Source organism: Raphanus sativus, chromosome 9 (assembly GCF_000801105.2).
Source record: "Raphanus sativus cultivar WK10039 chromosome 9, ASM80110v3, whole genome shotgun sequence".
Lineage (NCBI taxonomy): Eukaryota > Viridiplantae > Streptophyta > Magnoliopsida > Brassicales > Brassicaceae > Raphanus > Raphanus sativus.
The window spans coordinates 780,530-805,334 of NC_079519.1; the positions used below are offsets into that span (position 1 = coordinate 780,530).

The window sequence follows — 24,805 nt, forward strand, 5'->3', positions numbered from 1 at the left end:
GATCACTCTGCCGGTACGAATGATATGAACTCAGATCCAAGAGGATTGAGAACTGGTGAATCGAAGGGTGACACTAAGGGGTGCGTCACATCCGGCAACCTTCGATCTCTGGTAGTATCTTTGGGCTATTCCGCAACCCTTAGTGTCACCCTTCGATTCACCAGTTCTCAATCCTCTCGGATCTGAGTTCATATCATTCGTACCGGCAGAGTGATCCTTACTTAGGTTCTATCAAGAAAAAATTAAATGTTTTTTAAATAAAACATAAGCCAAACTATCTTGATTTGTTTCTGCTGCTGATTTAGGGTGCATCATTCCCTCCTTCTTTAAAAAAGATTTGCCCTCAAATCTGTCTTTCTTTAGCTTCAGATATAATGATCTCTTGGCTTTTCGTAGAACTCTTTTTTTTTTTTTTTTTTTTTAGAAAAGAAGATGAAAGGTAGAAGATGGATGAAGAAGATGGAAAGATGAGAAAAATGAACAGATAGTACCGGTTGAGTGGCTCTGATACCACTTGATACGTCCTGAGATTGGACAGGATCACTCAAAACTTAGGGGATATGAACTCGCCAAAAGGGAGAACTAATGGTTTGAACGGTGACACAAAGGGTTGCGGAAGGCCCAATGATACTACCAGAGGTGAACTCCGAAGATAACTGATGGATTGAACGGTGACACAAAGGGTTGCGGAAGACCGATGATACTACTAGAGGTGCTTGATTGTCGCTTGATATGATTCAGAGGTCCGACAAGGAAGCAAACTCGATCTGTTGCCGAATGTGACGCACCGGTCCAACGAGAAAGAGAGAGTTACTTGAAGCTAACCACACCAAGAACAAGAAAAGTGAGATGCCCTCTCAAGGTTCCAAAAATAATCACTCAAAGCTTCTGATGGATCTGTTCTAGACCTGCATGTATAAGGTTAGCAACAGAATCATTAATCTTCCTCATCTGCAAGTTAGATAAACCAACAAAAGAGTTTCCTGGTCGGCTCCTTTCATCCTCACTAGTCATGGTTCCTGAAAAATCTTAAACACAAAACGTTAGATAAAAATTTCACACACTCGAGTGTTTGATCCTCACAATTCATCACACTTTCAATTGGCTCATCATCATATTCATCAAAAATTGGTAATGAATCTGAAAAATCTTTTAGATCTTCAAAGTTGCATTCAGATTTACCTTTGGGCTTTTCACTTATGAATATGGATTGCTCAGCTACAGGTGCATGGGTGGATGTGCTCTTCTTTTGGCTCTTGTTGTCGCCATCAGGGAATTCTCTTTCTACAAAATCATCATTGGATTGGTTGGACCGCCTAGGGCACTCTCTCCTTGCTGCGGGTCTAGGACGAGTCTGTTGGACACCTTGAATTTCGTCCAGCTCTGATACCACTTGATATAACCTAAGTAAGGATCACTCTGCCGGTACGAATGATATGAACTCAGATCCGAGAGGATTGAGAACTGGTGAATCGAAGGGTGACATTAAGGGGTGCGTCACATCCGGCAACCTTCGATCTCTGGTAGTATCTTTGGGCTATTCCGCAATCCTTAGTGTCACCCTTCGATTCACCAGTTCTCAATCCTCTCGGATCTGAGTTCATATCATTCGTACCGGCAGAGTGATCCTTATTTAAGTTCTATCAGTTGGGCTTTTAGGTCCATGTAATTCTTTATGTTTGTCCTTTGTTTCGGGCTTCGGACTGTATTTCGTTTATGGGCTAAGACCCTTTAATAAATTCCTTTAAATGGCAAAAAAAAAATATACAGGAGACGACGCAGAGACCTCTCCGTCAAAAAAAAGAAACAAAAAAAAGGAGACACTTTGCTTACTTGGCTTCGACTAAACCGGACGGACCGGACTCTGTTCAGTTAAATGACATAACTTGGCTCGAGACATCTACATTTTCAACGGTGACACATTTTGAAATGTATTTGTCATAGACATACACTCCTACGGGAATCCGAGTTCTCGTTTTGTTTCTTTCTTTAATGTAAAAAGAGATAAGTTACTACTATATGTCAGCAGCTAAATATCAAAGCCAAACTTTTCAAGCAACCTCAAAGAAAATAGAACATTGGCAACTTATTTCAATATTTGCATGAAGGAAACCAAAGTCGTCCCCGTAGATATCAATTAATCATCGACGCTCGCTGGAAGTATCACAAGTTGCAAGAAAGTGTTATCTAAATCACAAGAGAAGGAAACGACCAAACATGCAACTAGAAATGATTTATGTCCTGTGGATAGGCCTGCGACTTCGGTTTTCCGAAACCGAACCGAACCGTCGGTTTTCGGTTAACCGAAGTTTTAAAAAAAATCCGAAATAAACCGAATGAAATTTCGGTTCGGTTATCGGTTTTTTTGGTTTTCAAATTTATTTCCGAAAATAACCGATTTTAAAAAATTTCGGTTAATTTCGGTATAGTTTTTCCAAAATATTCGGGTATTTTCGGTTAAATTCAGTTATTTCGGTTAGTTTTGGTTATTTTTGGGTTATTCGGTTATTTTCGGTTCGGTTTTTCGGTTATTTTCGGTTATTTTCGGTTTTTACAATTTTTAATTCTTTTAAAAAAAATCAAAAACCAAACCGAACCGATAACCGAATTAATTTTTAAACCCATACCGAATTGAACCGAATTAAAAACTGAACCGAACCGAAAACCGAAAGAAACCGGTTCGGTCCGGTTCGGCCCATTCGGTTCGGACAAAAATCGCAGGCCTACCTGTGGATATACAGCCATATCTACAAGCAATCCATGTACCGTCACTTCATTTTAGGGGGAAGTAATTAATGTTCATATTGTTCAGTCACTAGGCTCTCTGCGGAAGAAACGCATTTACACTCAAACAGTAACAACAACAGAAAATAGTGTGAAGTGTCGTTATCCCTTTTTTTTTTGTAACACTGAATGAAGTGTCGTTATCCCTAGCAAGTTACTTAAGAAGATTTACACCAAAAAAAAGTTACTTAAGAAGATAATAGTACATGCAAAATAATTCCATGAAATCGTTGACGTATTGTTCAAACTTTTGGATTCTTTCGGAAGACTTGACTTTCACCCCACTTGTATATTTGTGTTGAGAAAAAAAAAACAATTTACTCGTGTTGATGCCAGTAATTATCTACACCTTACAACTTATAGTTGACTGAGAAAGAGATAACGAAGACCAAGACCTTATGCTGTTTTCAAGTAAACGCAAACCTTATCCTCACATATACCTTTACAAAACCAGTGCATTGTACCAATTAAACACTCAAGAAAAAGCAACAGGCATAAAAAAATTTTTAGCAATATGATAAACATGAGCGCTAATAGTACGTGTTTTCTTTGGCTTCTCTTCTCTCTGCTACTTCTGCTGAATCTTGATTCTGCAAGTCTCACCGCTTCCAGAGCTTGTAGTCGTCATTGTGGAGGAATGCTATTAGTTGTCCCACATCAGACACATATGTGATCCTTGGGCAATATATATGTGTATGGGCAATCCTCCACTCTTGAGCTAGCTTTTGGGTGTGAGTTAGGCCCATCACTAATATGGTATCAGAGCCTATGGTTAAGCCCAGCAGATGATTTCCCATATAAATAGTTGTCTACCTATGTAGCCTATAAAAATGGCCCATCTTGCTGTGGTATGTCCGAGATGTTGGGCTTGGGCTGTTTCCGTTGGACCGTTTCCCACCCACATCTCGAGAGGGGCTATTAGTTGTCCCACATCAGACACATATGTGATCCTTGGGCAATATATATGTGTATGGGCAATCCTCCACTCTTGAGCTAGCTTTTGGGTGTGAGTTAGGCCCATCACTAATAAATGCACATCCCGTACCCATTTGGGATCGGAATGGGCTGCTATCTCGAGAAATGGTACGAAATTAAATGTGTTAATACCACTATTTCAGGGAAGCACGTCCCTTTTCTTGCCGCAATTGGGAAGGAAGTTGTGAATATCTCTCTTCCAGATTTACTTCGTATAAAAAATCCAATAGCGTCAAAGGGATGTTCAAGCCACGGAGAAGAGTCTGAATTACGTTTGAATTTGACTGGTACCCCTTTTTCCGTTGGCCCTAGTAATACACTGATAGCAGCTGGTTGTGACATCACGGCATGGTTGACAAATATCGAACCAAGCGTGGTGGGGTGCAATTCTAGATGCGGCAAAAAATCCTATACAACTACTCAAAGTTTTCTTACACTAGACGATTGTATAGGAGATTATGGCTACGACGACATGTATTGCACTGAAACAAGCTTTGTGGATAAAAAAAGCTGCAGCGGTACTGGATGCTGCGAGGCAAAAATCCCTGATGGACATCGGCAGATTGTTGGTGTCAGAATAGATAACGCCACGACAACGGGAGGGTGCAAAGTTGCCTTCTTAACAGACGAAAACTACCTTTTGTCAAATGGATCTGATCCACAAAGGCTCCATTCTAAACGATATGCTACGGTTGAGCTGGGATTTTTCATCCATATATCTAACCGTTCTTTTTTCGATTCTCTCGGATGCCATAACTGGGAAAATTACACTGGAGCAAGAGGAAACAATGATAGACGCTCGTATGGAATAGGTTGTGTATGCAAAAAATATTCTAGTGTTTCAAGCTATGGAAGATGCGGATGCATCACCGGTTACAGAGGCAACCCATACATTCCAGGCGGATGCAAAGGTTAGCAATTGTGTTGTTTTTTTTTTTTTGTAACACTAGCAATTGCGTTAATAGTTCATGTTTTAGCAATTGTTTTTATTTTTATTTTTAAATTAAGACTTCAAAATATTAGATTACTTTAATTTTTACAACATATATAGTTAGTTTTCTTGAGGTGCATTTCAAAAAGTTATTTTTATTATTTATGATTTTATCTTATGTAAAATTTGAAATATTATAATTTTGAGTTTGAATATTTATTTTCAAATTTTATATTTTGCCAAGAAAACTTGGAAAATTACAAAACTATTTTTGAGTTTGGAACATTACATTAATTTTGATTTCTTTTTGTTACTATATTAATATATTATTTCATAAAAAAATATTTAAAATTTTGGTAATATTTTTTAAAAAAATTCTCAACGAATTTTGTTATAATTAAATAAAAATATATTTATAGTTAAAATTTGATTTTTCATTAATATTTTAAATGGATTACTAAAATTTTACAGTTTTCTAGTAACATATTTTTAAATAGTATATGAACTAAATTTAATTATATACTATTATATTTTGTATATAAACATTTTTAAACAATATATTGTTGAGAGGTGAAAATAAATAAAAAGATAATACATAGTTATAGATATAAGAGTTTAACATATTTTAATAAATTTATTTTTGTATAAAACTATTATATAGTTTACAAATTTTAACCCATTTTAATGATGAGTGGTAATTTATTTAAATGAAAAATAAAAATAAAAATTGTTAATTTACCTATTTAATATAATTTTATCATATTTAATTCATATAGCACTGCTATTTTATATAATACAGAATATTATTATAGTATTTACAGAAAATATTATAGAATTTTATTTTCTTGTTCTATAATAAAATTTTAGTTAACATTGATATATAATTCTAATTACGAAATTTATCAATGTGTTATTTTATTAAAATATTTAGATTTTAAGTAAGTTTTTGTTAAATTCTTTCTCATCAGATTTTGTTATAATTAAAAAATTCAAATTTATAGTTGGTTTATTATTAATTTAAATAATTATATATGTCATATTAACTAATTTTTTAAGTGGTCATACTATGACTTGTTAATAATAGATAAAAATAGGATTCTAAATTAATAGATTAGACTAGAGTTTGACCTGCACATTCGTGTAATTTTTTTTATTTTGTAAATATATACATTTGATATATCGTAATCATTTTAAAATGTTATACTATTTTGATATTTACAATAGTATTTCTTTTTTTGTGCGCTCTATTCTAAATTTTAGTAAATTTTATCGATATAAGTTATTTTTGGATGTTATGGTATTAAGTTCTATGATTTTTTGTTATTAAACTAAAATTTTAAAATATTATACTACTTTTGATTTTTACAATAGTATTTGTTTTTATTGTGTTTCATTTTAAATTATTACACTTGACATCTATGATTTATCTTCTATAAATTTTGGAATATTTTCACTTTGAATTTAGAATATTTATTTCAATATACTTGTTATGAGCGGCCATACTTGTAATGAAAAACATAGAGATACCATTAGGTACCACAAATAAAATGTAAAAAGAGATAAGATCACTGTCAATAAATTTATAGTTAAAATAGTTTTTTTCATTAATATCTTTTGAATCATTAAAATTTTCTGATATTCTATTTTGTAAATAATACATGAACTAAAAGTTAGCTATATGCTATTATATTTTGTATATAATTATTTTAGATAATATATTGTTGTGAGTTTCAAATTAATTAAAATAATACATAGTTGTAGATATAAAAGTTTGACATATATGCTAATATTTTTTGTATTAAATATACATAGTTCATGAATTTTAACCCTTTCAATGGTGTATGATATAGTTTATTTTATTTATTTAAATGAAAGCACTTTTAAAATAAAATAGGTTAGTTTTCCAAATTTATATAGTTTGTTTCATTTAGTTCATATAGTACTTCTGTTTTAATATAATTTATATTATGAAATTCATAAAAATAACAAATAATTTTTATTTTTATTTTATAATAAAAATTTAAGCTATATTAATGTATAACAATATTATATTACTAATTATGAAATTAATTATTTCATTGTTTTATAAAAAATAATAATATTTGGTTAGATTTTTGCTCAACATATTTTGTTATAATTAAAAATAAAATTTAAACCTATATTTTCTCAACATATTTGTTAGATAAAAAATATTATTATGTCATATTAAGTAATTAATCAAATGATTTTACGAAGATTTGTTTATAATAGATAAAATATAGGATTCTAAATTAGTAGACTAGATATTCTATGATAAACGTATGTGAAGCTGACTAAGAGCAAAACAAAAAGCTATCGGATCATTGTTTGATTTCAAATTCATTGTTTTTCACCAGATATTAATGAATGCCTAGAAGATCCAAGCCTTTGTGAGGACGCAGCTTGTGTCAATCTTCCGGGAGAGTATAAGTGTTTGCATGGAAATCACCGCCGGCCAGTACTTGCAATTGGTAATCATGAAATTTTTTGATCCCAAATACATTCGCATCCATCCGTTTGAATAATCTGTACGATGGTGCTGATCAACATTTTATAAGCAGAATATAACTTGGCAAACTTTTCGATTACTAGACGATGGCCCGCATGAGACCATCTCTTCTTTTTTTTTTTCATTTTTTACTTTATTTTGAAGCAATTTTTGTTTTGATAGTACTTTATTTCTTACTTCTAAATAGAACAATGAACAGTAAAGTTTCAAATTTGCAGTAATACTCTTCATTGCTTCATATTTGAAGCTGAACTTTCTAAATTATAAATTTGTTTTTAACTTTTATTTGTTCTTTTCTTTTACCAAAATAAATTAATATACATTGATATTAACCAATCAATTTCAAAATTTCGACTATTTTTTTTTCATTTAAATATATATTTATATTAAAAACATAAGAATATTCATTTTTAATAACTTTAACTCATTTAAAAATAATGGAAGATTTCTAAACACTTTTATTATTTTTTAAGAAAAAATATATATAAGATGTTGTTTGTTTTACAAAATATGGTCTTCTGTGTTTTTTATTGATGTTATATAATAAATTTCTTATATGATAGTGTTTAATTTATATTAAATAATAATTATGTTGAATTATTGTTAAAACAAAACAGTTGGGTAAAAAAAACTAAATACGAAAAGTATAAGATATTATTAATAATTAGTGATAAAGTGAATAAATAATATATTTGGAATATTCCTTTTACAAGAAAAATATGAAGGAAACTATTGGAGATGATGTGCTTCATTTGTTGCTTCATTTTGAATAAAGTGTATTTTTGAAGCAAAAAAAGAAGCTAACCATTGAAGATGCCCTAAGATAAACATATCATTTTGCAATTACTAATATATATCTAACTAATTTTATTTTTAATATAATTTTATTTCAATTTAAGTTATTTAATTAATTTCTGATATTAAATTAATCAGAACATATAACTTGACTTTTTTTATTACAATGATATTTAACTTATTACTCGCAAAATCTTTTATTTCTTCTGTCACCAACCTCACATGTAAAAATCATCATCATAATAATCTAACAAAGTTCTATTAATATTTAAAAATCATATAAATAAAAATCTATGATATAAATCTACAGTTATCAATTATCAGTAAAGCCTATGAAAGCAAATCCATTTTCATCAAATAATATTATAGATGTCAAATAATAGTATAAATGATTGAGGTTTTTTCGGATGATTCCTACGAACATCAGTTTAATGAAGTTTTATATGAATTTCCTATTCATGAGAGTTTATTGTAACACTTATTAAGAAAATCAACAATAGTTAAAAATATACTTCTATTTAACTAAAACCAGATTAACTAAAAGTAATAAATTATATATATTTAATAAAAACTGTATTTTTGAATTATAACGTCAAAAGATTGTATTCTTTGTATTCACAGACTTTGATTGGTAAGTTGATGTTAATGAAACTCATAACACTATATAAAACTTCCATGATATAAAAGAGAAGAACTTTTGCTTTTAAAACTAATAAATAAATAATAATAGTATACAATTTATTATTAGTAGAGTAAACATAAGATGAACATTTGTATAAAATTATTGCAAAATTTTGATAATATTCCTTAATAATTAAAACTAATGACTAAACTTAAAATCATAAAAATATGACACATAAGCTTCTAAAACTAATAAAAATATGACAAATAAGCAAAATAATATTATACGATTTAATATTATTAAAGTAAACATAAGATGAACATATCTATAAAATTATAGCTAAAAATTATAATTATCATGAATATAATGAAAAATATTTATTAAATAATCACTAAAATTGCTTTAAAACTAACAGTTCAAAAAATTGTTAACTAAAACTAATGAATGAATAAACTTAAAATCATGAAAAATATGACACATAAGCTTCTTAAAACTAATAAAATATAACAAATAAGCAAAATAACGTAAAACTATGGAAAACATGACAAATAAGTCAAATCACTTCTTAGATAATAGTATAGATAAATATATATATATATAGATAGATAGCTTTTTAGAAAAAAAAATTATAAACAGAATATAGATTGATAAATTTTATTGGTTGTCATTTGAGGGATGAATCTCTAGGTGAACTCAAGAAAAATTCTTTATTTCATGAACTATCCAAACAATAATGTTTTATGTTTTTTTGTGTGTTTGCAGGAATTGGTTCGAGTTTTGGGTCGTTGATTTTTATTGCTGGAATATACTGGGCATACAAGTTTATTAGAAAGCAAATAAGGTTAAACCAAAAGAAGAAGTTTTTCAAGCGTAACGGTGGTTTATTATTGCAACAACAACTAACATCAACGCAAGGCAATGTCGAAAATACAAGAGTGTTTACCTCGAAAGAACTGGAGAAGGCCACCGAGAACTTTAGCTTAAAGAGAATACTCGGACAAGGTGGTCAGGGTACCGTGTACAAAGGGATGCTGGTCGATGGTAGAATTGTGGCAGTGAAAAAATCTAAAGTCGTGGACGAGGACAAGTTGGAAGAGTTCATCAATGAAGTTGTCATTCTTTCGCAGATCAACCATAGGAACATCGTGAAACTATTGGGATGTTGCCTTGAGACACATGTCCCGGTTCTCGTCTACGAGTTTATTCCTAACGGTAACCTTTTCGAACACCTTCGTGATGAGTGTGGTGATAACATGATGGCTACTTGGGATTTGCGTCTCCTCATTGCTATAGATGTTGCCGGAGCTCTCTCATACTTGCACTCGTCTGCATCGTCTCCAATTTATCACCGAGATGTCAAGTCAACAAATATAATGCTGGATGAGAAGTATCGAGCCAAGGTGTCTGATTTTGGAACCTCAAGATCGGTAACTGTGGATCATACCCACTTGACAACCGTGGTTTCGGGTACTGCGGGCTATATGGATCCCGAGTACTTCCAATCTAGCCAATTCACAGACAAAAGTGATGTTTACAGCTTCGGAGTGGTGCTCGTGGAGCTTATCACCGGAGAAAAGCCGTTTTCTTTCTTGAGGTCTCAAGACAACAGGACATTGTCAAGTTACTTCACTCTTGCGATGAAAGAGAACAAACTCTTTGACATTATCGATCCACGAATCAGAGATGGATGCAACCTGAACCAAGTGACTGCAGCGGCAGATATTGCAAGGACGTGTTTGAACATGAAAAGGAAAAAAAGACCGAGCATGAGAGAAGTGTCCATGGAATTAGAGAAAATCCGTGGGTCGTCTGAAGACATGCAGTCGCACGAGTACGTTGCTGGCGAAAACAAAGAAGACAAAAACAAGAGAGCCGTGGAAGTTAACATAGGGGAAAGTTCATGGAATGACGTGGCTTTCACCGCTCCAGTTTCTCAAAACAGTGTCGCTACATCGTCATCCTTGTCGTTGTCAGATACTGAACCTTTGTTTCCTCACCAAACTCGGTAGAGTCCCCTACCACCACCTTTTATCTCATATCGTTGCTTTTATGTTCTACTTTGATGCTTGTGTGTGCGAGTGTGAACGTACTTTTTCAATAAAGGTCTCCAAGTTGTGTAATAAAGGATCTCATTTAGCAAAAAAAAAAAAAACTTTCGAGGAAGATAGTCAACTTTTGGATTGTGTATACGCATGGTTTCGGTTTGGTAGTTGACTTTATTTCCATAATTCATTAGTCAGTTGAGATGTAAAAGATTAAACCCATCACCATTGACATTTTGTTCCATGAAACTTTCATCCAGCGAAGCAGCTTAATGATTTGCTAGCTCTCATACAAAAAAAAATCATTAGGAAGAAAAAAATGAAAAATTGAAAACCAAAAAAAAAAATGAAGAGAGAGAGACTTTTCTTTTGTATCCCACTCTCTCTCCTTACTCTGTTCATCTTCAATGGCCCTTCTTTGATAACAACAGCTCAAAATCCCAACTCATCAAGTTCTTGTAATAGAATCTGTGGAGGGATCTCTATTCCTTTCCCGTTCGGTATCGGACATAAAGACTGTTACCTCAATGACTGGTACGAGGTTGTCTGTAACACCACCACCACATCCAGCTCCGACAAACCCCTAGCTCCGTTCCTCTCTAAGATAAACAGAGAGTTAGTAAGCATCACTCTCCGAAACAACATCGACACTTCATACGGCGTCGTCCACATCAAATATCCGGTGACTTCCTCCGGCTGTTCTCAGCGACCCGCCGTAAAGCCTCCTCCTTTAAACCTCACCGGCAAAGGAAGCCCCTTTTTCATCACCGAGTCGAACCGTCTCGTCTCGGTAGGTTGCGAGGCCAGAGCATTGGTCACCAACATCGAATCTCAGATCATAGGATGCGAATCGAGCTGCGAGAAGAGTCGTCTAGACAAGATCTGCAGTGGTTACAGATGTTGTCAGGCGGTGATCACGGCGGTTAAACCGCAAGTGATCGGCGTTAGCCTAGAAAGCTCAGGTGGTAACACTACTCAAGGAGGAGGAAGGTGTGAAGTCGCGTTCTTGACGAACGAGACTTACTCTCCGGCGAATGTGACGGAGGCGGAGGAGATTTATAGTAAAGGGTTCAGTGTGGTTGAGCTTGGATGGTTCTTTGACTCTCGGTTAAGGGATCCGGTGGGGTGTGTGAACTTGACGGAAACTGGGATGTACACGAGCGCGCCGAGCTGTGTTTGCGAGTATGGTTACTTCTCTGGGTTTGGTTACAGTAACTGTTACTGCAATAGTATTGGTTACAGAGGGAATCCTTATCTTCCTGGTGGATGTCTTGGTAAGAAGATCCTTCATCTTTTTGGCTTAGTTAGTGTAACGCATCTGTTGATTTGATTCCCCTCTTTTGTTTGTTTGTTTCTTGTTGTTTAAGACATTGATGAATGCGAGGAAGGAAGAGGAGTAATCAGCTGTGGAGAGAAAACTTGTGTGAATGTCCCTGGAACGTATAGGTGTGAGGCAAAGGAAACAGGGAAGATCAAGCCTGTGATTCAAGGTGAGTCAATAGAGTTTTCTAAAGTCATATAACATAGAAAAAGGATAATCATTATGGTTATTTGGTCATTGTGCAGGTCTTGTTTTAGGTTTGGCATTGTTGTTCTTGGTTCTTGGGATATGGGGATTTATCAACTTCGTTAAGAAGAGAAGAAAGCTAATCCGGAAGAGGAAGTTCTTTAAACGTAATGGAGGTTTGTTGCTGAAGCAACAGTTAACGACACAAGAAGGAGGTAACGTGGAGAAGACATCAAAAATATTCAGCTCGAAAGAGCTGGAGAAAGCGACGGATAACTTTAACAAGAACAGGGTTCTTGGGCAGGGAGGTCAAGGTACTGTTTACAAAGGAATGTTGGTAGATGGACGAATCGTCGCTGTGAAAAGATCTAAAGTGTTGGATGAAGACAAAGTCGAGGAGTTCATCAATGAAGTCAGTGTTCTCTCCCAGATCAACCATAGGAACATTGTGAAACTCATGGGGTGTTGTCTCGAGACAGAGGTTCCTATCTTGGTTTACGAGCATATCCCAAACGGAGACTTATTCAAGCGGCTACACGATGATTCTGATGATTACATCATAATGACCTGGGAAGTGCGTTTGCGGATCGCTGTGGAGATCGCGGGAGCGCTTGCTTACTTGCACTCGGCTGCATCTACACCGGTCTATCACAGAGATATCAAGACCACAAACATACTTTTGGACGAGAAGTATCGAGCGAAAGTGTCGGATTTTGGTACTTCGAGGTCTGTCAACATAGATCAGACTCACTTGACAACTCTAGTTGCAGGTACTTTTGGATACTTGGATCCAGAGTACTTTCAGACCAGCCAGTTTACGGATAAAAGCGATGTTTATAGTTTCGGGGTTGTCTTGGTAGAGCTTATAACCGGAGAAAAACCGTTTTCTGCTATGCGGTCTGAAGAAAACAGAGGGCTTGCGTCTCATTTCAACGAGGCCATGAAACAGAACAGAGTTCTTGGTATTGTTGATTCTCGGATCAAAGAAGAGTGCACACATGAACAAGTGCTGGCAGTGGCGAAACTTGCGAGAAGGTGTTTAAGCCTAAAAGGGAAGAAGCGGCCAAACATGAGAGAGGTATCCATTGAGCTTGAGAGGATCCGTTCATCACCTGAAGATCTAGAGGTAACTATTGAAGAGGAGGAAGAAGATGAAGAAATCGCTATGGAGATGAACATTGATGACTCTTGGAGCGTAGAGATGACTGCTCCAGCATCTCTCTTTGATCTATCACCCAAGTTAGATGTTGAACCACTGGTTCCTCACCAAACATGGTGATGATGGAATCTGATAAAGACACCAAAATGTTGTTTAATTGTGTGATAACAAAGACTCTCGATGTTCCTTCCACTCTACCAAAAACCTTTCAGTATTACAATTCCATTACAAAGATTCATTTATACAATGTTTGTGGAATCATCATCTTGGGGACATATAATCAAATAATACAAATAAAAATACAAAAAGTTTTACATTATGATTAAACATAACCAATTTCTTTAGGCTGTTGTTGTTACACACACATTGCATAATAATGCGTAATCAGCTTTAGCTGACACTCTTTAAAAGAATTTCAGTTTCCTCACTTTAGAGAAACTGGCATGGACGTGTTCCATTTGACAGATTGCCTTCTCTTTCCCGGTCATGTCCGAACACGACAAGTGCCTAGCGCCTAAAGTGACGGCGAAGTAGATATAGATGGTGCAGAGGAAGGCCAGAAGGAGCATAGCGGTTAAAAGAAAGCGATGCCTCCGGAAAACAGTAGAGAAGCTACCCAAGTCCTCCCATTGCTTCTTCAGCGCGTGTGGCCTTCGTAATGGTGATGTTACAATCCCATCAAGAACCATAGTTTAAGCCACCAACCTGAATTGCAAGTCTGAGTTCAAATTAAAAGTGTGAAACTTTAGCTCATAAAAGATCACAGCTTCTACCATTGCCAAATCTCAAAAATAATTTTCATTGAATAAAGATGATGTAATGATCTGTGACGACGAGTTTAACCAATCTAAGTCCATCCATCTAACACGAAAACTTTCAATACTAAACGATTGAATCCGAAGTCAGCTCAAAACTTGACGCGAATAAAACAGATCAAAACAGGGGAAGAGATTACAAACCGATTCGAGATCTGGAGATGAAGGAGATCTCCGTCAGACAATAAGACACTAGATTCCGAGAGATCCTCCTTCAGCTCCCAATAGCAAACGTTCGCCTAGAGTAAGAGACGATTCGCCGGTAATCGCGGTTTGTCAAAAAGCTCAAAAAGAACAGAGTCCGTTACAAATACCGACAATTAAGGAAAATAGATTTTGAAAAAAGAAAAAAAATTATAAAAAGAGAGAAAGCGTGTTAGGTTGTGTTGGGATGGAATCGAGTTATATTCCACTCACTTGTGAACTTGTATTAATGCTTTCAACATGTGGGGGGTTGTTGTTATTCTAGCTGGCTTTTAAGTTTTCGACCGACATTACATGACTATTCATACTTGCATTTATACATATATACATTGTATACTGGTTGGTGACTTAAAAATTTGTCAATGCATCCTGAGATTGATTGCTAAATCCCGACAAAGAAATCAATAAATCCTACTACAGTACTTGTAAGCTTTGTTTAGAGTTGGCTTTTTTTTGTTTAGAGTTAGGCTGATTTGATGGTAGTTAGTAAAGTGAGTGGGTTGTTACACAAAAAAAAAAAAAAAAAAAAAAGTAAAGTGAGTGGGTCCTTCATCCTTGTGGGTGAGTTTGTTTTTCTTTGTATAAGGTCTTAATGGGCTATTAATGGGCTGTATATTTGTTCGGCTCGCTTACGAGTGTATGATTCTCGTCGTAATTCATATAATGGGCTATCTATTTGTTGTGACTTGTATCATTCATTCATGGACTAGGGGCCTTGCTAAAAGATACAGTACTACATACGGTCTATTACGAAAATCGGCATTGTAATTTTACCTATTGGAAGGAAAATAATTGCTTCAGATACGTCCAACTTGACATATGGTAGTTGAAATGGTAATTTATGTGAGCAGAGACGCAAGTATGATCACGTAATTCTTGAAGGTATAAACATAAAAGCGTAAATAGATATTTTATCATAACTTCACGGATTTTCCGAGATTGAAAGTTGAACCATTAAGATACTACTACTCTAGTCTAGTCTAGTCTAGTAGCTTAGGCAAACCGGTCTCGTTTGGTTTAGACAAATTGGTGGTCTCGTAGCAAAAGAAAAGACTACGAAAAAGGATAATATCCAGAAGTACCGTCACGGTTTCGTTTGGTTCAGGAGAAAACCGGTGATTGAACCGGCTGTGTAAATGAAAGACGGTTTTAGTTATTTATTTAGATGGATAATATATTTTTTAAATAGTGATTATACAAATAAGGAAAGTTTGAAGGAAGAAGGGAGAAAGAGAGCTAAAGTGGCGGGATTCCAATATTCACCACCATACCAAGCCCTACAAAGCTTTGAGTGGCGATCCGATTCTCACTCTCTCCCTTTCTCTCTCATTTCAATATTTTTTTTTTCTCAAAGAAAATCCAACGAAGGAAAAAAGAGGGGGTTCATCATCATCAAATTATCAATCAATCAATCAAATTCAATATCTTCATCAGCACGAGATCCATCTCTTTCCTTTCCTCTCACTCCTCACTAATCAATGCCTTGATTTTCCCGGTAAAACAATTAATTCCTTTTTATAAAAATTACGACGAGATTACGTTTTCGAATCTCATTTGTTTCCCTAAATAAGTTTATTCGGTAACCATTAATTAATTTACTAGTAAGCAACTTTTGCCAGCTGCGTTTTGAGTTTTGAACCGCTCAATTTGATTGTAAATATCTGTGGATTGATTGATTCCAAAATCGATCGTAGAGATCAAAAAAATGGAGAAGAAGAAGTATCCGATAGGGCCAGAGCACTACACCATCTACGAGGTCATCGGTCAAGGCTGCAGCGCTTTAGTGCATCGCGCCTTGTGCATCCCTTTCGACGAAGTCGTTGCTATTAAGATTCTCGATTTCGAACGAGACAACTGCGACCTGGTGTGATTTGATAACACTTCCTTGTGGGGTTCTTCTCTCTAATTAAAGCTAATAATTATTACGTGTTTTGTTTTGTTTGGCAGAACAATATATCACGTGAAGCGCAGACGATGATGCTAGTAGATCATCCCAACGTGTTGAAATCGCATTGCTCTTTCGTGAGTGACCACAACCTGTGGGTTGTCATGCCTTACATGTCTGGTGGTTCTTGTCTTCACATTCTCAAAGCTGCTTATCCTGATGGCTTTGAGGAAGTTATTATCGCCACTATGCTCCGTGAGGCCTTGAAGGGCTTAGACTACCTCCATCAGCACGGCCACATTCATCGTGATGTCAAAGTCTGTCCATTTATTCATATCCTCTTGTCTTGTTGGTTCCATGTTAAATTGCAAATTTTGTATCTTTGATGTTTCATCATCAAAATGGATTATCCTTTTGTTTCAGGCGGGGAACATTTTGCTCGGTGCTCGTGGTGCAATCAAATTGGGAGACTTTGGTGTATCTGCCTGTCTCTTTGATTCAGGTGATAGGCAACGGACGAGGAACACATTTGTTGGAACGCCTTGTTGGTAAGTGCTCTGTGGTGGTTACTACTGTCCCCAACCGTTTGAATTTAGTTCTCATGTGCATGAGACCTCCTATCTCTTGTTTTCACAGGATGGCACCTGAAGTCATGGAGCAGTTACATGGTTATGACTTCAAGTAAGTTTAGCCTTCCATATTCACTCTATTTTCTTGTGTTTACTAGAGGAGTATATAGTATTTCTTATTTGGAACATCTACTTCAGGGCTGATATTTGGTCGTTTGGTATAACTGGGCTAGAGCTTGCACATGGACACGCTCCTTTCTCTAAATATCCACCTATGAAGGTTCATTGCCTTGTCATATCTGGAATTCAGCTCCAAAATCTTTGGTTCAATTCTAAAACAATTATGGTTTCAGGTTCTGCTTATGACCTTGCAAAATGCACCCCCAGGGCTGGATTACGAAAGAGATAGGAAGTTTTCAAGGGTATACTCTTTGTTTCAGTCAATACTTTACATCCTGGTCACATCTTTTGGCTTATTATCATCTCAATTTTGCCTCTTTTTCTTGGTATTTTCAGTCTTTCAAGCAGATGATTGCTAGTTGTCTAGTCAAAGACCCTTCCAAACGCCCATCTGCTAAGAAGTTGTTAAAGCATTCCTTTTTCAAGCAAGCAAGGTCAAGCGACTACATTGCTCGGAAACTTCTCGATGGATTACCAGATCTTGTTAACCGTGTTCAGGCCATAAAGGTTGAATAATTAAAACCATGTAGATATCCCTTAGCTGTTCCTAAATATTATCAATCATTGTCTTATGAAAGAACTGATGGGTATATGCTTTCTACATGCAGAAAAAAGAAGAAGATATGCTTGCACAAGAGAAAATGGCAGATGGAGAGAAGGAGGAGCTGTCGCAGGTTTGTGTTTTTCCAGTTCTCTATCAATGTTCAAATCATTAACTTTCCAGTTCCAAATCTTTTTCCGAGTATATGGCCTTTAACCTATTGTCATAGTAACATGCAGAATGAATATAAGAGAGGTATCAGCGGGTGGAATTTCAATCTCGATGACATGAAAGCCCAAGCTTCCTTGGTATAAGTTTGCTCTCCTTTAGCCCATAAAAAGTAGCCGTGCTTCATTTATATAAAATTCATATTATGATGTTCTTATTTCCACCAGATCCAGGACATAGATTGTGGCTTGTCTGAGAGTAGTTTATCTGAAAGCACAACTTCGTTGCAGGCTCTAGATTCACATGATATGCAACCGGAAACACAGGTGCCCTCTTGTAGAAATAGTTCTCAGATCCTTTTTCATCTTTGTTTGTTATTTAGTCGAGGTTTTGGGGTTCTTTATTACCTAATATCTGCAGGAGGATATTGGTCACCTGCCAAATAAGCATCTCCAACCCCTAATTCACCGAACTTTAAGTATCGCCAGGTTTATCTCCTAATTTTATCTATATTATTCTCTATTTAGGATTTACATTTCTGGAACTGAGATGTCTATAAACTGAACAAATAATATTTTGGTTGATCAGGGATAAATCTGATGATGATTCAAGTCTTGCCAGCCCCAGTTATGATAACTACGTATATTCCTCTCCCCGTCATGAGGATCTATCTTTGAATAATTCAGCTGTTGCAAGTGCGCATGCCAGCAATGGGAAACCAATGGATTCCACATCTGTCACAACCAATCATCCAACAGAGATTCCAGCCGGCAATTGTGTCAATAAGGGAGACAGGTTAGTCCATTAACATGCACTGCTTTTTGTAAGGCCTTTGTTTGGTTCATTGGCCATACATGATCTCGGTAAGTGACATTTAGATCTAAGCTAGTATGTTAATTTCCAGTGATAAAATCCAAGACCAGCTTCAAAATGGGGCACATCCTACAGTGGGAGGAGATGAAGTACCAACAGAGATGGCTGTCAAACCACCAAAAGCAGCTTGTAAGTATATGTTTGAATCCAATATAAACATCCATGTGGATCAATGCTCTTTCTAATTTTAATTAAATGGTGTATATGTGTCAGCGAGCCTAGATGAACCTGACGACAAATCAAAGCCGCCAGTTGTGCAGCAAAGAGGACGTTTTAAAGTAACTTCTGAAAATCTCGACATTGACAAGGTAACCTCCATTTTCATGGCTTTAAGAGGGAAAAAACGGGTTATTTGTTTATTAACTCACATTTTTTTATTTGTATTTTCATATTCACTTTCTCTTTATCAGGTAGTAGTTCCATCTCCAATCTTACAAAAGAGTCACAGCATGCAGGTTTGTAATAGTTTCGAGGTCAGCCTTATCAGCTGCAGACAAACAATCAAGTTCTATTGCCATAACTATTCACTAAAAGAGGAAAAGAAACAAAAACAAAACATTTTTGCCATTATGTAGGTGCTCAGTCAACATTCTGCTGCTTCTCTACCTCCCTCTGTTTCAGGATCTGATGTCGCTTTACCAAATCTAACCAGCTCGTACGTTTACCCGCTGGTGTATCCAGTTCTGCAAACCAACATATTAGAAAGGGTATGCTTTTTGCCTTCTTTGTGTCTATTAAAAGATGATTGCGTAATTTACATCCTCCCATAAAAAATACAGGAGAACATTCTGCATATGATGAAAGTACTCACCAACAGAGAGCTGACAGGTTAGTTTCTGTCTCCATTCACTGTCCTGATCAATTACATTTTTATTGCCACCGGATTTGAATATATATATACTTTAATTTCTCCGATGTAGATGGACGTTCAGGTGAACCAGGAGGCTTACACCAACCTAGCGTTGCTCCTACTGAGAAATCAATGGTATGTAATCGTCAGCAAAAAAAAAAGTGAAAATTATTGAATCATATTCCTCCAACCAATTTGGATACCATCAGTATTGTTCCTCTATTGAATCACAGCTTGAAGCAGCACACGAAAGAGAGAAAGAGTTGCTCCACGACATAACCGACCTGCAATGGAGGTAAGTAAATTGGATAATCTCCCACCATCGAAAGCATCTCCTCCTTTTGAAATATTTTTCTCTCTCTGGTTGTAGTCTAGAAACTAACCATTATTTCTTATATTTGTGTGTATTGGTGCATAGGCTCATTTGTGCAGAAGAAGAGCTTCAGAAGTACAAAACCGAACACGCTCAAGTAAGTTGCATCCTTTTATGCAATTTTTTCAGTTCAACTATATGATTTTATAACCACAAAAGTTCATACTTCCCTGTTCAAATTTCTCACAGGTTTGATTCCTAAGAAACCTGAAAAGATGTGTGGCTAAATCTAAAGTTTGTATCATCCTCAGCAATAAGTATTTCAATAAGATATAATACATCAGATGAAGGCAAGATTTGCTTTCAATTGTTTTGTAATTTGATTCATGAGTACATCACTCCCTACTATCACTTTGTGTTATATAGTATATGTACCATGGTAGCTATTTTATAACCATGGTTACATAATGATTTGTGTAGTATTTGATACAAAGGAGTTATGGAGAAGCATCTTTGTAATATATGATGAATTAGATTTTAAGAGTTTAATAAACGAATGTAAAGTATGTTTTGGATGAGTGTAAATGAATGCATCTCTCTTACACCAGCTCAATGGGACAACTAAGACTTGTCGACCGTCGGTGTCTGCATAGGCCAACAGCACACAATCCGTGAATTCTATTTTTTGTCATAATTGCTTTTCTTTAATGTTCTTAGAGTATAGAGCCTATACATTTATGAAGAAAAGTTATATAAACAAATCTGAAACGATTCTAGTTTATACAGAATTGAAATTCCAGTTTATTGAACTTCCTCTTATGTTTTCTCAAAAGCTTTAAAATTAAAAAGAAAAATCAAACAGAGATCAAATATATTCCAGATTAACACCTTAAATGCAATTATTAACACAAGTGGGTACTTAAAACTAAATTTTCTAAATTTGGCTAGCTTTAGAATTTAGGTTAATAAAGGCAGAAAAGGACAGTGTAACGGATTAAATAGTTAATGCTTAACTAATTAATTAATTAGCAGAGCAAATAAACAATACTCCGAAACATTTACAAGCAGACAGCGAACAAAAGACACCGGAGTATGTGACGTGTCACCGCGTAACTGGGTGGATATCTGGTGATGGAGGGTACGATGCAGCCAAGAACCAAATTTCCCCGCAATTATTAATTAAGAAAAAAAAATAGAAAAAAACTAAAATGAAAGGAGAAGAGAAAAAAAAGAGAGAAGGATCTCACGTGCGGAACCAAACTAAGACCTTTGTCTGATCAAGGATCATCGTCTCCATCTCTCTTTCTCTCTCAGTTGTTACTTTGAATCATTACTTACTCTTTCCTTCCTTCCTTTTTCTTTATTTCACGAAAATTTTAATTCTTTCTTTTATTTCTTCGCTCCACTTAGGAAGTGGAGTAAGTAAAACGTTGGCTCTGTGGGTCTCTGCTGGTATTGGCGTCACTCTGTTCCAGTTCATCAGAGTTTGATTTCTATACAGATGCGATGATCTGTTACCTCTCTTTTCCATTTTACCCGAGAAAAATAGCTGTTTTTTCCCGAGAAAATTTTGAAAAATCAAAGTCCAAAAAGCTAAAGCTAAAAGTATAGTATAGTAGACTCTCCAAGTCTCGGTTTTTGAGCTCTTTACTGGTTTTCGTTATTTTTTCTCGTTTGGCTTCTTTATCCGCCGAGGAGACTTTACCACAAATCATTGCCGACAAAAAAAAAGTTTGAACTTGGTTTTAAAGCTTTGAGCTTTTTTTTCTCCAGATTTTTTCAGAAATGGGTCTGTGTTACTCAGTAGATAGGAGTAGGACCACGGGGAAGGAACCGGGAGAAACAAGCACCACCGCTGAAACGGTGGATGATAGATTAGGCTCAGGAAGGTGGCGGCGGCCGAGAGATTTAAAGGGCGGCGGCGGCGAAGTCGAAGGGGTTCAAGAGGTTTCGGGTCGGTTGATCTCGAATGGTTCGTGTGAAATTGCATGTCTTTATACACAGCAGGGCAAGAAAGGAACCAATCAAGACGCTATGCTCGTTTTTGAGGTTTGTTTCCTTATTATTATTCTCTCCCAAGTTTTGATCTTTTCACTCAGTGAAGAAATGTTTTGTTCAATGTTTGAGTAAAGCCACTTGATTTCTTTGGACATGTGTCTTGTTACTGATCAGATAGAGATACTCAGAACATGGTTGTGTTTTTTTCTTTTGTTGCTAGTGCTTAGTAAGTTAGTGAGAGAAACTTGGAATGATAGATGTCTATTCTCAATTTTATTTTTGGGACCGCTTAGAGCTGTGAAAATGAATTGGCTTTGTGTTTCATCCTGTTCTGTCTTGAATCCTTGACCTGTTTCCACATAGTTGTACAGGGACCACTAGCTTCTATATCTTCTTACCCTTCTTCTTTTGGTGTTATATTTAGAAATAAAATAGACAATTATATCAATTTATGAAAATTACTTCCAAATTGCAGAACTTTTGTTCAAGAGACGATACAGTGTTCTGTGGTGTATTTGATGGACACGGACCATTTGGTCATATGGTGGCCAAGAAAGTCCGAGATACATTGCCCTCCACACTCTCAACTCAATTGAAACTGACCTCAGAGCCAGAACAAAACGGCTTAGTGAACGAGAAAGGTCTACCAATCAATTGTACAGAGGAAGAGGAAGAAGAAGAAGAAGGGCAGAGAAGCGAGTCTGTTACTACTACTATGGATGAGCAGTGGTGTGAGTTGAATCCCAACGATGAACAACTTCCAGAGATGTATCTGCCTCTTAAACACGCGTTGCTCAAGTCTTGTCAGCAGATAGATAAAGACCTGAAAATGCATCCAACTATTGATTGTTTCTGCAGCGGAACAACTTCAGTCACTTTGATCAAGCAGGTACTTGCCCACCTTTGCTTCTTAGCTCATTGATTGTCACTTTGATTTTCATTAAATGATTCCTTTTTAGGGTGAGGACTTGGTGGTCGGAAACATTGGTGACTCAAGGGCTGTTCTTGCCACAAGAGACCAAGACAATTTGGTCGCTGTACAACTGACCGTAGACTTAAAACCTGATCTGCCAAGTATGTTAGATTCTTAAAAAAAACTCTTCTGAAGAATGAGAAAGACAGTTTTGTAACTTTCACTTGTACAAATCTCAGGTGAATCAGCGAGAATCCACAAGTGTAAAGGTAGAGTCTTTGCGTTGCAAGATGAGCCTGAAGTAGCTCGTGTATGGTTACCGAACAGCGACTCACCTGGTTTAGCAATGGCTCGAGCTTTTGGCGACTTCTGTCTCAAAGACTACGGTCTTATCTCAGTCCCTGACATTAACTACCGTCGCCTTACACAAGGAGATGAGTTCATTATTCTTGCTAGCGACGGGGTATGGGATGTGTTGTCAAACAAAGAAGCTGTGGACATCGTTGCTTCAGCTCCAAGTCGAAGCACAGCAGCTCGAGCTCTAGTGGACACAGCTGTTAGATCATGGAGAATCAAGTATCCAACTTCAAAGAACGATGACTGTACTGTAGTCTGCCTCTTTCTGCATGATTCATCAGTAGCCAGCAACGTAATAAAGGCTTCACAAAAAGAAGAAGATCCTATAGAGAGTGTCAATATCAGTAACAAGGAGGAGGAAGAGGGCGAGATTGTCCAGGTTAAAGAGGAAAGTATGCCTAAGAGTTGTGGGACCGAGTCGAAGATGATGACAATGACACTTGCTGAATGTATCTCTGTTGCACAGGATGATGAAGAGTGGTCTGCTTTGGAAGGGTTGACAAGGGTTAATAGTTTATTGAGCATTCCAAGGTTCTTGTCTGGTGAGCTTAGATCAAGTAGTTGGAGAAAATGGTTGTGACCTTTCTTTGTTTTTTTCCTACTTGTTTGCTTCTCTAAGTTGAAACCGATATAAACATCACACATCACCATGTTCTTTTGTGTCATATGAATGTTTTGTTTTTTTCCTTCATTTAGTGTTGTTTTTTTTCTATTCCAGTTTTTTTTTTTTTTAACTCAACAACAACTTTCCATTAACCAATCCAAAGTTTACAATGGCTTTTCAGCCTCTAAACAAGAACTCAACCAAACAGGCACAATAGAATACAACTTAGGGACAATTGACGTAAACGTCGTAGTCTCCTTCGCTATCCTATCTGCAACAATATTACCACTTCGAGGGAAGTAAGCCACCCCATACCCCACGTTACTCGACAGTAAGGCCTCGATCTCTTGTATGATAGGCTTGAGTCTTGGCCAGGTTGTCTCTTCTCCGTGCAGAAGTTTTGTAAGCACCTGAGAATCTGTTTCAAAAGTCACACTTTTATAACCGAACCCAGCCAATGTATAAATTGCCCATCTTAATGACTCTGCCTCTGTTTCGAGTGCCGAACCCATATTGGGTAAAGACTTTGCCCCAGCCCACAGCATGTCCCCACGGTGGTCCCTCAAAACCCATCCGCTACCACCAGTACCTGTTTCCTGTTTCCATGTTCCATCCGTGTTGCATTTCAGGTGCTCTGTTTCTGGTGGTCTCCATTTCTTAACAAAACCAGTTGGTGTTGCTGTTGGCTTTTGAACCTCTTTACTCTTGACCTCAGTTCTACCTCTCCATTCTTTGCCATCTTCCATTGCCTTCGCCACAGTAGCAGAAGCGACATAGTCTTTGCTTCGGAAGATAAATTCATTTCGGTTCTTCCACAACCTCCATAGTAACCATGGTACCAATTCCGCCTCAGCCTCTTCCATTGGATACTCTGTTTTCAAGTTCAAGACCCAATGGAGATTTGAGTAAAAGGACTCTGACCATACTCCTAACGGTGGTATGTGTATATTCGCCACTGCCCAGATTAGTCTAGCATATGGGCAAAGAAAGAGAAGGTGATTGATGCTCTCCGCTTCAGCTCCGCATCTACTGCATCTTTTATCCTTCCCTATGTGTCGATGCGCCATATTCTCAGCTACTGGAAGAGCATTGCTCAGACATCTCCACAGGAAGTGTTGTATTTTTGGGCTCACCTCTAGACTCCAGACTTTCCTATAGATGTCATCCAAACTCGGTTGAAGCACTATCGGGTT

The 24,805-nt window shown here is 36.3% G+C and overlaps 5 protein-coding genes across 7 annotated transcripts; 4 read left to right on the plus strand and 1 right to left on the minus strand.

Moving 5' to 3' along the window:
• The first annotated feature begins 3,219 nt into the window (after nucleotides 1–3,219).
• LOC108824464 (wall-associated receptor kinase-like 10) lies at nucleotides 3,220–10,729 on the plus strand. The gene is made up of 3 exons (XM_018597898.2): nucleotides 3,220–4,670; nucleotides 7,066–7,179; nucleotides 9,397–10,729. The coding sequence occupies exons 1-3, from the start codon at nucleotides 3,815–3,817 to the stop codon at nucleotides 10,641–10,643; spliced, it is 2,217 nt and encodes a 738-aa protein (XP_018453400.1). The 5' UTR covers nucleotides 3,220–3,814; the 3' UTR covers nucleotides 10,644–10,729.
• Nucleotides 10,730–10,935: 206 nt separating this feature from the next.
• On the plus strand, nucleotides 10,936–13,603 carry LOC108827946 (wall-associated receptor kinase-like 22). Its single transcript, XM_018601475.2, has 3 exons — nucleotides 10,936–11,950; nucleotides 12,044–12,166; nucleotides 12,243–13,603. The coding sequence occupies exons 1-3, from the start codon at nucleotides 11,023–11,025 to the stop codon at nucleotides 13,460–13,462; spliced, it is 2,271 nt and encodes a 756-aa protein (XP_018456977.2). The 5' UTR covers nucleotides 10,936–11,022; the 3' UTR covers nucleotides 13,463–13,603.
• Nucleotides 13,538–14,558, minus strand: LOC108827947 (uncharacterized). Of its 2 annotated transcripts, none has more exons than XM_018601477.2 (2): nucleotides 14,302–14,558; nucleotides 13,538–14,060 (listed from the first exon to the last, which is right to left on the minus strand). In XM_018601477.2, the coding sequence occupies exon 2, from the start codon at nucleotides 14,029–14,031 to the stop codon at nucleotides 13,747–13,749; it is 285 nt and encodes a 94-aa protein (XP_018456979.2). In that variant the 5' UTR covers nucleotides 14,032–14,060; nucleotides 14,302–14,558; the 3' UTR covers nucleotides 13,538–13,746. The 2 variants fall into 2 exon arrangements, with proteins under 2 accessions (XP_018456979.2, XP_018456978.2); XM_018601476.2 differs by having other exon boundaries at nucleotides 13,538–14,047; nucleotides 14,302–14,556.
• A 1,016-nt stretch (nucleotides 14,559–15,574) lies between these two features.
• On the plus strand, nucleotides 15,575–20,306 carry LOC108823741 (serine/threonine-protein kinase BLUS1). Of its 2 annotated transcripts, none has more exons than XM_018597018.2 (22): nucleotides 15,575–15,856; nucleotides 16,056–16,225; nucleotides 16,309–16,563; nucleotides 16,670–16,794; nucleotides 16,883–16,927; nucleotides 17,014–17,095; nucleotides 17,169–17,237; nucleotides 17,332–17,502; nucleotides 17,604–17,669; nucleotides 17,776–17,844; nucleotides 17,932–18,030; nucleotides 18,125–18,192; nucleotides 18,293–18,499; nucleotides 18,609–18,706; nucleotides 18,791–18,885; nucleotides 18,988–19,050; nucleotides 19,153–19,284; nucleotides 19,357–19,405; nucleotides 19,498–19,562; nucleotides 19,661–19,722; nucleotides 19,846–19,897; nucleotides 19,990–20,306. In XM_018597018.2, the coding sequence occupies exons 2-22, from the start codon at nucleotides 16,067–16,069 to the stop codon at nucleotides 19,993–19,995; spliced, it is 2,037 nt and encodes a 678-aa protein (XP_018452520.1). In that variant the 5' UTR covers nucleotides 15,575–15,856; nucleotides 16,056–16,066; the 3' UTR covers nucleotides 19,996–20,306. The 2 variants fall into 2 exon arrangements, with proteins under 2 accessions (XP_018452520.1, XP_018452521.1); XM_018597019.2 differs by having other exon boundaries at nucleotides 15,577–15,856; nucleotides 18,988–19,032.
• Nucleotides 20,307–20,905: 599 nt separating this feature from the next.
• On the plus strand, nucleotides 20,906–23,694 carry LOC108823425 (probable protein phosphatase 2C 18). Its single transcript, XM_056995177.1, has 5 exons — nucleotides 20,906–21,053; nucleotides 21,151–21,789; nucleotides 22,214–22,627; nucleotides 22,698–22,812; nucleotides 22,891–23,694. Exons 2-5 carry the CDS (start codon nucleotides 21,526–21,528, stop codon nucleotides 23,586–23,588), a joined length of 1,491 nt encoding a protein of 496 aa, XP_056851157.1. The 5' UTR covers nucleotides 20,906–21,053; nucleotides 21,151–21,525; the 3' UTR covers nucleotides 23,589–23,694.
• Nucleotides 23,695–24,805: the final 1,111 nt, after the last annotated feature.